Below are 13,127 nucleotides of genomic sequence, written 5' to 3'. Positions count from 1 at the left end.
ACCCTGCAGGCTGCCTGCAGCCCCTTTGGAGGGTTAGAGCCCCTTAGGCCTGGGATGCATCCTCCACCTGGAGTGCAGCTCTAGAGCTGGGCGGCTGGGGGTGGGGTGTGAGGGCACTGGCAGGCCACGGGGAGGCAGATGGGGGCCAGGCAGGAGGCCGCTAGGATGGGGTGGTTCCGATGTGTCTCCTGAGCAGGGAGGGTGCCACATGCCCATACATGCTGGTAATGCCCACGGATTAGAGGTGTGGGGTGAATAGCAAGCGGTGGGGGAAGATGCTCTTAGTCCCAATGCCAGTGCCTGCTTAGGGCCCATCCCGCTGCTTGGGGAGCCTCCAAAGAAAGACAGCACCCTCACCAGGGAAAGCCTCTTCCTAGACAGAGAATGTTTCTGGAAGCCACTCTGGGATGCAAACAGGGTCCCGAGCAGCAGGGAACAGCCGACTCTCCCTCTGTCCCTTCCCCACCTGGGGTAACAGCCAGGATCCCCGCCCACTCTCCAGGAATGAGACAGTGCACGGCAGACACCCAGGGGTTGTAGTGTAGCTTGGTTTTATTTATGTCCACAAATATTTCAAAAAAATTACAAAATACTCAAATGGAGAGAACACAGAAGTCACGATTTCTGGGTGTCTACTGTTTACACTGTGTTATCTCATGGCAAACTACTCATATATACATTTAGCTTCAAGATATATAGAAACGTAGCAAATCCGAGTGTGCACGCTGCCTCTGCCGCAGTGGAGTGAAGCTCAACCTCGAGGACACCGAACAAGATATGGACACACACAGAGGAGCCAAACCAAACCCCGAACAAGGGGAGGAAAATCCGAAGGAAACCGAGTGGCTGGGCTTCAAAGACACCGTGAAGGTCAGGGCCTCCTAAACAAACTGTAGTTTATCTGGTGAGGGTTTCGGGTCGAGGGTTTTTTAGATGGAAGAATCTCAGTGCTTCGCCTTGGGATACGGGGAGAAAAGCAAAGCTAACAAGAATGCCTTCGGATGGCTTTCAAGCACAGACCTCAGAGGACTCAACTCTTCTTTGGAAAAATGGATGCCAGAGGAGGAGATAAAGAAGGTTTAACTGAATGGTAGATGTTGTGTTCTACCACAAAGAAAGAAAGAAAAACCAGAAGCCGAGAAGGTGGGGGCCTGGATGCAGGAGTCTGGGAGCCCAGCAGGAAGAGGCCTCACTCAGAGCCACGGGAACAAGACTGCCATGAGGGCCTGTCCCCACCCCAGAAAGAAACGAATGCCTTCAAGCCAATGTGGCCTGAAGTCCCACGACAAAAGGTTCATGTGAGCTTTGCCTCCCCGTGAAGAAACTAAAGTTAAGGCAGAAATGGAATGAGAGAAAAATGAAAGAAAAAAAACTAGAAACATTTTCAACAGACAAAACAAGCCTATCCCAACTGAAACCAAACACGGTTTTTAAGAGAAACTGGAAATGTCGCTATTTGACTCCAGAACCTGAATTTGAGCCAGTAGCTGCTGGTTTCTAGATCAAACTATCAGCATCTCTTCCTGCTCCCTCTGCGGCCTGGGTCCTGGATGGACTTTGTGTCCGCCGACCCAGTGTGGTCTCTGTCCTACAATTCTTGGGATGGGACCAGCACAATGGCAGAAGAGCCCTCAAGCGTCTGAGAGAAAAGGATCGGAAGAGGCCACGTCCTGGCAGGAAGCAGGGCCGACAGAGGGCAGACACCCCAGAACACCTGCCCTCAGCCTGGGAAAAAGTGCGTTACGGCTGCGGCCTGGAAACGAGGGCAGGCTCTCTCCAGGACGGTTCCGCTCAGAAGGGCCTGGCCTCCTGAGAAGCAGCCCCCACACAGCATGCTTTCTGACTGCACTGTGGGTGGGACTCCAGTTCCCACTTCCAGGATGAAGAGTGGGACCCAAATGGTTTACCAGTGCGATGTGGGGTCACCATGCAGACCTGCCCCTAGGGTAAAATACAGGCTGCCCCCAACACCTGTCTTAACTCCAGATCTCCCTTGCTCAAAAGTGGCCTCAATCTGTGGCAAGAAAGATGGGGCCGTCCTCACCACAAGATCAAGTGACAATGCGCATGAGAAGGCAGCCTTCTAACACATCCCTTTGGCAGGCATATGTCCTGGGTCACTTGTGTGCTGAGTTATTTGTATGGAATCATTTTCTTAGATGATGAAATTTTCGGAGTATTAAAAAAGACATTCATCCAGAACAATCAAGTGTGTGTACATAGAAATCTAGAAGGAAATCTACAATGGACACAGGCCCATGCGCTTTCCAACCCGTGGAAACAGAACAGTGACACTGGAGAACAGGAAGTGAACATTCACCTCCTGCACGCCCTGTGCAAAATGGAAGAGGTCTGATGGAGCAGATGTCTGTGCTGCTGGCAGAGCACAGGCTAGGAGCAGACACAAGTGAAACGCAAGGCAGAAAACAGAGTCTGTAACATTCTCCCTGCAAACCCTGGATGCTCGCTGCTGTGACCAGGCCTCGGTCCAAGCCTCTGTCCATGTGGAACGCCCCTTTGCTCCCTTTAATTAAAGGGATAATTATATATAACTTTTTATTAAAAAATCAACTCTGTATTCTGTCAATAGTTGGTAGGAATTCACAATTAGTGACATGGCTGGAAAAAATAGATCACAATAGTAGTTTATGGAAGAAAAAAAGGCTGTTCTAAAATTATTTATTTACAGACGTAAAAAGCCATGCTGCAGAACTTTCTCCAATTATGAAGATTTCCTACAATGTATTAAAATAAAAGATTTTTTTTTAAAAATTATAGCTCTTGGATTCCAAATTCCTATGCCCCCGATCTGCAAGCCTCGTGGGCTCTGGAGCACTCGTGGCGGAGTGTGTCAGTGTGTCTGCACGCACAGTGAAGGGTGTGAACTGGATTCTAGCACCTACTGAGAAATCAAGGAAAAGAAAACTAAAGCCAAACCCCAAGATTGCAGGGAAGCTTTCTGGATGTTCAGTCCAGTCCAGGACTCACTAAGTTTCTGGGGGACTGTCATGCAGGGAGATCCAAACCAGTCTCAGGAAATCCTCTCGACAAACGAACACTACTATGTGGATACATTTTTAGTTGTGGGTTTTTAAATATATAAAGAAATCTTTAGAAGATATTCTTTTTGCTTTTGCAGCTCCTATTGTATGTAAAAAGTCCTGTTTCTCCCCCCAAGAACTGGGGTTTCCACAGCCAGCGTTAACAAATAAATAACTTATAACTGCTTGTCACCTTCTTTCTTCAGTCGACTGGAAAGACAAAACAGGAAAGCGTATTTAGTCTCAGGCCTAGGCAGGCAGTCACGCAGGCTGGAGGCAACCCCAAAGACAACAGCCAGGCAATCCAACCCCAAGCCCGCAGCCTCCTGTGTAGCTGACCTACCCTCTCAACACCTCCCTTCCTCTGTTTCTCCCATCACCGTGGTTCCACAATGTCCCCTCCAGGGCCCAGCAGGCCGAGGGGGAGGAGCCTGGCCCTGGGCACACGGGGAGGTTGGGAGCCTGGGCTCAGATACCCCCTCCACTCCCTCCCAGCACCCCGCCTCACCTGTAATAATCTTCCTGACTTGGTAGGTGGCCACCATGCATGTGGGGGTGTCCATGCAGCCACTGCTGCTCCATGGCCAGTCTCTGCAGCTCGGCTGACTGGGCGTGCATGGCCTGCAGCTGGTGGGCTGCTGACATGGGGGGTGGGATGGCCCCAGGCAGGTCTCGGGGGTAGGGGGTGCCTGCCAAACACAAAACAACCTGCGCTACAGAAATAGCCAGACGACTGGCCAAGACCAGGGTGGCACAGGCACAGCAAATGGCAAAGAGCACAGGAGAGGTGCCAGTTCGGACACAGGAGCCAGCCCCTCCCAGATTCTGCAGACAGCCGGAGGGCAGAGCCTCTGGGGAGGCAGGAGGTGCCCTTGGGTGCCTCTGCCTGGACCTGCCTGGCCCCTCCTCCCAGGCCTCAGCCCAAGTGCTTCTCCTTCAGAGACCTCCCATGAGTCCCCTCTGCTACTTTCACCGGCTTTTAGCAAGGCTGATGCATTTATGACCCCTACCCCAGACAGCCCCCAGAGGGCAGGAGGCTTGTTCCCCCACGGACCCCCTGCATGCAGGGGGAGCGAACCCACCTGCTCAATGCATGAATGAATGAATGAGTGATGAATGAAGACAGCAGACCAGACCCCAACCCAACCCTCACACAGCCTCCCCGCCCCTCCTGGAGGGGAAGTCTTACCGAAAACTGGGTGGCGAAGCATCTCGTGCTCGTGGGGGGGCTGTCCAAGCAGAGGGTTGGGGAGAGTGCCAGGCGGGTAGGGGAAGCGAGCCAGGTGGGGGCCGGCAGTCAGGGGGTCGACCAGCGGGTGAACGGGGCCTGCTGAACCTAAGGAAAGGACAAAACGCCAGATGGAGGCGGTGTGCAGCTCTTCGATGTTTGTCCCCCTTGGCTGGAATGACCGATGACTTCCTCCTCACCCAGGATGGCTCCTGGTCACCAGGGCTGGATGCACCACCTGGCTACAGGTGGCCCTGCCCCAAAGTGGCTGCCTCCACCTTCAGCAAGAGCTCCAGAGGCCGAGAGAAGTGACGAGCCCACCGCTGATGCAGGCACTTCCTCGTCCGCTTGTGGAGTGCCTCTAACAGGCAATCCCAGGCCAGTTTTGTCGAGGACCCGGGATCAGCAGGGTCCCTCTCGCCGGCCACCTGGGCCTGCCCTCTGCCTGTCAGGTCACAGGAACATACAGCCTTGCGCCAGCGGCTGTTGGGCTGGCACCCCCTGCCCAGGGCTGTCTCCCTGCTCTTCACTCGCAGAACCTAAAGGAGGCCAGCAGAGTGGGTGGCACAGAACGGGGACCTGGCCCAGCACTGCCCTCTCTTCTCTGCTGGCACAAATCTTGCGTCTCTCCCTTCAGAACGTTGCCTTGATCTGACCTCACTGCACCACCTCCTGCCCTCACCTCCTATCTCCCAGCTCCAGCCAACACAGGCGCTGGCAGGGATTTCAGGGTTGCCACCTCCAGCCAGGCTGCCCTGGGGTCCCTGGAAGATTGGGAGCCCCCCCTCTGCCTCTGTGGCTGCTCTTGCCCCGATTTTCCACAGCTTGCCCTTTCATCTCCTCCATGTCTCTGCTACCTCCTCAGCGGACCTCTCCTGACGGCCTTCTCGAAACCGCCATACTGCCCCTGTGCCCAGCTCTCCTGGATCCCCTCTTCTGGATTTATTTTTTTCCAGAACATATACTTTCTGCCTCTCACAACGTGGCACACATCTTTCAACTATCTCCCCAAACTGGAAGGTAAATGTGGACAGGGGTTCTGCCAGCACCTACAACTGTGCCTGGCACATTCCAGGGGTTCAGTAAACACTTGCTGAATGAATGATGCATGAATGAACAAATGACTACCTGTCCTCAACACTGCTCATACTGAGGCTTGTAAGGTCTACACCAGGTGTCAACAGAGCTTCAGATATGAGGACGGCAATGGTGAGTGCTCTCCCATGTCAGGACTGGGTACAGGGGCAGGGGAGGCGCCCGGTGCCTCCAGTTAAGGTGGCTCCCCGCCCTCCCTCTGGGCCCTGCTCTATCGGTCATCCTGCCCCACACTGGAGGGTGGCCAGTGAGGAAGTCCTGCACGCAGGCTGTACCGCAGGACCTGTACTCCAAGTCCCCTGGAGTGAACCTGCCTCCTCATAAGCGCAGCGGCCACCCCCTGCGCCACCTCACCAGGCTGCAGAGGGAGTGAGGATGACAGCTGGGCCTGCCTCTGCCTCAGAGCAGCCTCCCCACAGCTGGTCAATGAGTGGCCTTAAGGAGCTCCCACTTCCAGGGTGGACAGGACTGGGCAGCCCTGGCCAGGTGGGTCAGCTCAGAAAACTCAGCCAAAGCCAGCAGGAGGCCTGCCCAGCCTCGCTCCTCAAGGGAAGAGGACTGTGCTTTTAATTCTCCCTCAGCGACCCTTGAGTAGCCCAGTGCCTTATCTGTACGTTCCTTGGCTCCAAAGGCCACATGACACTGCTCTGCTGCCCTTACCCTGCCCTGTGGGCCTAGGCCACTTCCCTCCATCCCAGGCACAGGGCCAAGAACCCAGGCTTCACCCGCATGCTGCAGCTGTCTGAGGCCTTGCAGTTCTGGAGAGCTGCGGGGCCGAGGAGAGACTGCAATACAGCAAAACCGTGACGGTGGTGGATGCTGAGCTCTTCTAAGATCTGCCAGGAATGAGGGATCTGTTCAGAAAAGAACAGTTTCTGCTCCTGGATGGTGACTGTCACTCATCAGGCTCTGCACCCCTCACCTGCCACGCCGGGGCACGCACCTTGGTGGAGGGGGTCCTGCTGGTGGAGGTGGAGGTGGGAGTGAATGTGAGAGTGCTGGTGATGGTGCGGAGTCACGTTGAACATCTGCAGTCGGGCCAGGGGATCGCTGGTCAGCGATGCCATGCGCTCTGCGTGGATACGCTCGGCTGCCAGTCTGTCAGGGTAGCTCATCTCGGGCCGCAGCTGGGGGCCCGCCAGGGCCAGTCTCTCCCTCTCCAAGGGGTTCAGGCCCGGGTGGAAAGAAGCAAAAGGGTGGGGCCCGGCGGTCGGGGGGATGGTGAGGGCGCTGTGCCGGGCAAAGTGCTCCATGGGGTTGGCGGCTGGGTGCAGGGGGTCCAGCTCTGGGGGCTTCACCTCGAAGCCCGGCTTCATCCTCTCCCGCAGCTCACGCTCCCGGATCTCCCGCTCTCGGATCTCCCGCTCCCGGAGCTCCCGCTCGCGGATGGTGGGGTCGACGTTGTAGAGGCCAGGCATGTGGTAGGCCAGCAGGGGGTCCGTGGGGTTAAGGGGCATGTAGAAGGGGTGGTTGCGGTTGGTGGGCGACATGACATGGGGCCGGGCGTACTCGCTCAGAGTCCGAAGGGCAGGTGTGTCGGGCCCGATGTAGGGGGGCACAGCAGCAATGGTGGTTGGTGGTGGCTCGAAGGATGGCCGCATGTGGCCAGGACCACTGAGCTGTGGGTCACTGAGGCGACCTTCATGCGCTGAGCTGGACGCCTTCTGCAGAAGGAAAAGAAAGCGTGAGGGGTCCCCCAAGCACCTGGGGTCTCCGCTTGGTCCACACTGCGGAGGTGGGCCTGGTCCTGCTCCTGGCCTGCTCTGACAGGCCAACCTGGTCTCTCCACGGAGACCCGGCCCTGCCTTGGCCTGACACCAGGATGCAGTCCAGGCCCCGCAGGGTCGGGCTCACCTGTGCCCGCAGCTCCCCTCAGGCCCAGATGGGAATGTGTCCCTGTGAAACTAAGCTCATGCATGGGTTGTCCACGTGTGAGGGTTGTGTCTGGGAGTGACAGCTGGGGGGCATGGGTGAGTGAGCCCAGCAGGCCAGGAACCTCACTGGCAGTCCCTCATGCCACTTCCTGGGTTGGCTGCCCTTTCCTTCCCGCGACAGCAGAGAGCTGGCCACCACCACAGCACCCAGCCCATGAGGAGGCCACAAAGGCAGGGCAGCTGGAGAGGCCCCTCGCAGCCTGGTTACCGCCTGAGCGCTCAGGTCTTCTCTCAAGGCGCCCCCTTGTGCTTCTCCCCGACTCCTTCAAATTACTTAGAAGTTATGAACCCAAAGGCTGCAGGAGAAAGACAGGCCCTTTCCTCGAAGGCCCTCCGGTAGGAGGACGCACAGTCACTGCTGGGAGTCAGCCTAGACCTGCCATGCGCAGTTACCCCGGCAGCTTCGGATGTGCAGCACCCGTCAGAGGTATGGAGACGGGGTGTAAATAGCACCCAACCCTCTAGCTGCCAGGAGGCCGAGTCAGGCAGCCAAGGGCAGAGCTCGGTGGCCCAGCGTGGCTCCCAGGCGCAGGATGGACCAGCGCCCCCCTCACACCTCGCCAACCCTGGACTCACAGCTGCCCGCTCTGCCTCGCGCTCCCGCTCTCGCTCCCGCTCCCGCTCCTTCTCCTTTTCCTTCTCCCGCTCTCGCTCCTCTCGGGCTTTCTGCTCAGCCTCGCGCTTGGCCTTCTCAATGGCCTCCTCCCTCTTCTTGGCCAACTTGGACCCGGCCAGAGGCATGAAGTACAGGTCTGTCCGGGCACACGAGTTGTAGCCCCGGTCCAGGTGTTTGTAGAACCTGAGAAAAGCCACAGATCTTGCTGGGAGCTCCTGCCAAGACCCACCCCTGGCCCTCCCTCCCACCAGAACTTGCCCCCACCAGCCCACCTGTGCCTGACCCGTCCTGGAGCACTAGGAAGCGTACCTAGCTGACTGGCTGGCGTGACTGGGGGTGTCCACCACAGTGGGCTCAGGGGACGGGCTCCTTGGTGGGGGAGGGGGGCTCTCAGGCTCCTCAGTGTCGTCCAGAGCCTCCTCCTTGATCTGGACGGTGGGGAGTGGGCAGGACGACCCCCCCGCTATGCTGCCTCCTGAAGCCACCGCACCAGAGCAGGGTGGCTGGGCCGAGGTGCCAGGTCCCGCCGGTGGGGTAGAGGTGGAGGGGCAGGTCGGAGGGGTGATGGGAGGAGGGCCTCCAGGGACAAAGGGGTGCTGAGCAAACGGGGGTTGGGGGGCCACCTGGTGGAGGCCTGTAGGGGGGTGGGAGGCAGGGGGCGGGGGCAGGTTCTGGCTCTGGGTCAGTCCGGGGGGCTGGGCGGGCGAGGAGGGCAATGGCTGGCTCTGAGGCATGAGTTGCAGGGGTGGGGGGTGAGCCGATGGGGGGTGATGTGTGGACAGGGAGCTCAGGGGCTTCAGGGCTGGAGGGGGCGGCAGGTTGGCATTCATGGAGAAGGGTGAGGGCCCCGAGAGGTGGGGAGGGTGCTTGTGGGCCTGTGGCGCCGGCAGCTGGGGGATGGGAGTGGTAGGCGGGGGCTTGATGTGGGGCATGGCCAAGGGCGCTGGTGGCAGGGGCTGCTCCCGTGGAGGCTGTTGGGACTGCAGCGCTGACTGAGAGGCTGGCAGCTGCAGGGAGGTGTGAGGGTGCGCTGCTGCTGGGGAGGTCCCCAGAGGGGCCTGGCCTTGGGAGGCCTGGGGAGGGAGGCCAAAGGGCAGCGGGGGCCCAGCCTGCAGGCTGTGAGGGCCGGGTGGGCCCTGACCGTGCAGGGGGGGCTGGGCATGAGAGGGTGCAGAAGGCTGGCCCGCCGACCCATTCAGAGGCTGCAGTGGGGGATGTGGCGAGGGATGCGGTGAGGGTGGCCGCTGGGGGTGCAAGGCCGGTGCCTGTTGGATGTGGGTGTGGGGAACAGGCGCTGTGGGAGCCTGCGGCTGGTTAGGGGCCTGGGAGGCCGTGGGGGAGCCCTGTGGGGGAACTGCAGTGGCAGAGGGCGTGGGCCCTGGCGTGGGCAGCTGAGGGGTCCCTGGAGGAGCTGAGGAGGGAGCTGGGGTGACCCCAGTGGGAGCCTGCAAGGCTGGGGGCTGGGCCTGCAACATCTGCTGCTGGGCTGACGAGTCCGAGTCACTCTCATTGTCCTGGGGGCTGGGGATGCTCGGGGACGTGCTGCGATTGTCCTGGTCGATGTCTTTGGGGTCACTGCTACCCTCATCGTTGACGCTGCGACTGTCTGAACTCTCTCCCTCACCTTCAGATGGCGAGTTGGGCCTGCTGATCTCCTAGAGTCAGAGAAGGGAAGGATGGAAGTCCCAGGAGGGCAGAGCCCTGTCTGCTCTGCACCACCAGTGCCAGACACACAGTAATGGTTTGTGCAGATGAAGCAGCAAGCTTGGCTCCGGGACCACAGGTCGTGCCCTGACCCAGCCAGTGTCGAAGGCCACTCCAGCCCCGCCCTAGGAGACAGGGCACAGCCACCAACTACGGAGAACCCCGGCTGGGGGCTTCTGAAGAAGCATTAGCTTTACTCAGCAAGGCTCAGCAGCAAACCTCACCTGCGTTTTTGTCTTCTTGGAGCTGGTCCTGTCAGCCTCCTCCGTATCAGAGGCCACCTTCTCCCGCTGGCGTTTGTTACTCTTAAGAGGGGAAGAGGCTTCCTCCTTCACTTTCTGCAGGGGAAAAGCCCACAAGGAGCAATCAGGCCAAGGGAGACCATCCCATCAACCTCAGCAAGGAAATGACGGTTTGTAGACACTTTGCTCCCTCATTCTGAGTTCCATCTCCAAGAGCAAAAAGCTCAAGAAGGGTCAACTGGGGCCAAGAAGGAACACGTATCTGGGGGTGGGAATGACAGCCAGCCCTCTGCACCTGTGGGTTTGCATCCTCAGATTCAAGCAACCGCGGACTGAAAATGTAGGCAGGACTGTGATGGTTCCATCTAGACTGAACGTGCACACAGTGTTTTCTTGCCATTATCTCCTGAACTAGACAGTGGAACCACTGTTTATACTGCATTTACATTGCACTGGGCAGTAGAAGTAACCTAGGGATGATTTAGAGTCTACAGGAGGATGTGATTGGTTACATGCAAACCATGTGTTGATGTATATGAGATTTGAGCACCTGTGGATTTTGGTATCCTGGGCGGTGGAGGCTCTGGAGCCAATCTCTAATGGATACCAAGGGAGGACTGTACTTGGCTCTGGAGGGAGCTGTTCTAACCACTCCCCACACTCTCTGAGAACCTGGGAAGCTTGAGGCAGAGGTGGCCCCCAAGAGTTGGTGCTCGAGCCCCTTTCTCTAGGCCCCCAGCCTTCGGTCTGCAGCCCCTAGGCCAGGACAATGCTGGTGTCCAGACAGGCTCCATGAATGAGCTGCATCCTCGTGTCTGAGGGAGCTGATCACGAACACCAGCAAACCAGTTTTAATGCAAGGGAGGGACAGAGTAGACCCTACTATCCCCCCAGCACCTGACCTTGGCTGACTTCTTCACTGTCTCTGCTTTACTGTCATTGCTGGAGGTGCTGGCAGCGCTGGGGGAGTTCCGGCCGCTGGAGCGGATGTCTTCATTGATGGGTGAGGTGCGACCATCAGGGCTGGCTGGCTGCTTCTTCCGACCACTGCGTAGTGTCGACATCTGCCCACCCAAACCAAAGACTGGTGACACCAGATTCCCAGTCCCCATGTGGACCCACCTGAGCCCAACCCACAGGCAGGAGCCTGAAGAGCACACCCCATCAGCCTCTCAGCAAATCCTAGACCTTGGCAAACAACAGGCCACCCTGCCTGTCCCTGGCTGCATGAAGGTCGGTGTGGAGCTCAGGGAAGAGGTGGGGAAATCAGTGGGCTCACGCCAGAGGGCGGTTCTCAAACCTAAAGCACTCATCCCAAGGGACTGTCCTGAACAACGTGTGCTGGAAAGGAACCACACTTTCTGAGCGGCAGAAAGTCGCCTGGGGCCATCTTTAAAGCACCCTACACTCTTTCTGTTTATTCCTCATAACCGTCCATTCTCCCAACCAAACCAAATGAAATCAAACACTTGTGGATTTAATCTGACAGGACAGGAAGTGACCCAAAGAGATGAAGCTGTCAAATAAAGCAGCTCAGCTCCCCAAGCCACCGAGCGCTTCAGCATGTTTCTGCAAAGCCATGAGGGCTCAGAAGAGATCAGGAGACAATGGTTCTGGCTGGTTGACCTGCTCCCTTCTGAGTGAGTGGGGGCCAGGCTGCCAGCAGCCTTGACGGCATACAAGGGGCAGAGGAAGGTGGATGGTCCCACCCACCTGCCAGAAGGGGCCATAAGGAAGGCTGAAGGGAAAGACCCTGTCAGTACCCTCAGCCCCAAACCTGGAAAAAGCCTCTCCCAAAGTCTCTGGCACATTTCCAACCTAGGAAACAAAGTCTCTTTATGGGAGGAGCTATGCAGTGAGCAGAAAAATGTATCGGAAGTTTCCAAAACGGGATCAAACATTTAAAAAAAATCACAAACACCCTAACACAAAAGAGCCTGCAAGTTTAAAATAGCAGAGATTTGCTACAATGGAAGTGACACCACAAGCAGCAGCCTTGGAGAGCAAGAGGGGCCTTGGAGAGCCTGCACTGAGCCAGAAGCTAAGAGCTTGCTACAAAACCCAGAGCAGGATGCCACCCTGGGGCCCCTCGAAGGAGAGAACAGAGAACTCTTCCCAGCCCACAGGCAAGCTACCGCCTCAGGCAAAGCAGCTCCCCTCCAGGACTTTGTCTGGTAAACAAGACTTTCGCTTCCTCCCCCTGGGAGGCTCAAGCCCCCACACATCCCAGGAAACTGAAGAAGTTGCCAGGAGCCCCATGGCCCCAGGGGACTCACCGAGCCCCGACTCCGCCGTGTCCTCATGCTATGCTTCCCACTGAGCCCATCATCCTCTTCCTTGACGGGTTTGAACATGAACGGTGGCGGGTCCACGGGCTTCTCGATGGGCGGGAGCTCGCCGTATTTCTTGAAGTGGATGCGACAGTCGGTGCAAAGCAGGATGTTCTCTCGGCCTCCGTGGTGCCAGTCTTTGGAGGCTGTGTGAGGGAAGTGGCGGGGGCCAGCCTTGGAAACCATCCCTCTCCCTGGGGATGTCTGGGCAGAGGGACCCTTCTGTGGGCTCTACCCAAACCTGATGCCACCAGCACCATGCAGCCCTGGGCCCCAACACCCCAGGGCTAGTGCTGCCATGCTCCCCCAAGGCCAGGAAAGGGTTTCGGGGGCATCTGCTGCCCACTTCATCTTGGGGTGCCCAGGAAAAGCTGGTAGCAAGCTCCTAGAAACTACAGTGTCAACCCCCAACTCCCACTCAATCTGTCCTGCCTACCAGTCAGTATTCCATACCGACTGCCAAGCAGCGGAGTAAAGTAAACTAAACATTTCTAACTTTCTCTAATCCCGAAGCACAATGCAAATGTCAAATCAAGTACTGTCCCTGGCAGGTTTCCAGCTGGATGCATGAAATGTTCAGAACATGGAAGTGCTTGTGCCCCCGCCCCGACCCAGGAGCGTGACGAGGTCACTTACTGGTGGTGAAGCAGTGGCGGCAGGCGTACCCCTTCAGCTCCTGCTCGCTGTCCTCACTGTCGAAGTCATCTTCACTGGCTGAACTTAGGTCCACTGGGCATGGCAGGCACATAGTAGGGGTGGGGGAGACACCATCATGCTCAGCCAAGGCCGGGCCGGTGGCGGGGGATGGGGGACGCCTGTGACCTCTGGCCTACTGCAGGTTCTGGCCGCCAGTCAGAGCGGCTGGCTGCACAGGCTGAGGTAGGACAGTGTCTGCAAAGGACCACTTCGAACTCCTCAGTGTCAGTCACCAGGACAG

At 57.7% G+C, this 13,127-nt stretch overlaps 1 protein-coding gene across 12 annotated transcripts in view; it reads right to left on the bottom strand.

The window, feature by feature from the left end:
• Positions 1-534: 534 nt before the first annotated feature.
• The window catches only part of RERE (arginine-glutamic acid dipeptide repeats), a 461,116-nt gene continuing 448,523 nt past the window's right edge, over positions 535-13,127 (bottom strand). For all 12 annotated transcript variants that reach the window (XM_031006017.3, XM_031006032.3, XM_055383731.2 and 9 more), the window contains 10 exons: positions 12,827-12,919; positions 12,137-12,336; positions 10,763-10,924; positions 9,843-9,956; positions 8,224-9,569; positions 7,875-8,097; positions 6,308-7,028; positions 4,231-4,377; positions 3,550-3,730; positions 535-3,251 (listed from right to left, as the gene is read on the bottom strand). In XM_031006017.3, the coding sequence (XP_030861877.3) occupies positions 3,218-3,251; positions 3,550-3,730; positions 4,231-4,377; positions 6,308-7,028; positions 7,875-8,097; positions 8,224-9,569; positions 9,843-9,956; positions 10,763-10,924; positions 12,137-12,336; positions 12,827-12,919 (3,221 nt within the window). In that variant the 3' untranslated portion in view covers positions 535-3,217. The remainder of the gene's footprint in view (positions 3,252-3,549; positions 3,731-4,230; positions 4,378-6,307; positions 7,029-7,874; positions 8,098-8,223; positions 9,570-9,842; positions 9,957-10,762; positions 10,925-12,136; positions 12,337-12,826; positions 12,920-13,127) is intronic.

This window comes from Gorilla gorilla, chromosome 1 (assembly GCF_029281585.2).
Source record: "Gorilla gorilla gorilla isolate KB3781 chromosome 1, NHGRI_mGorGor1-v2.1_pri, whole genome shotgun sequence".
Taxonomy (NCBI): Eukaryota; Metazoa; Chordata; class Mammalia; order Primates; family Hominidae; genus Gorilla; species Gorilla gorilla.
Note: the sequence above shows the minus strand (reverse complement) of the source record. Positions and strands in the feature narration are given on the sequence as shown.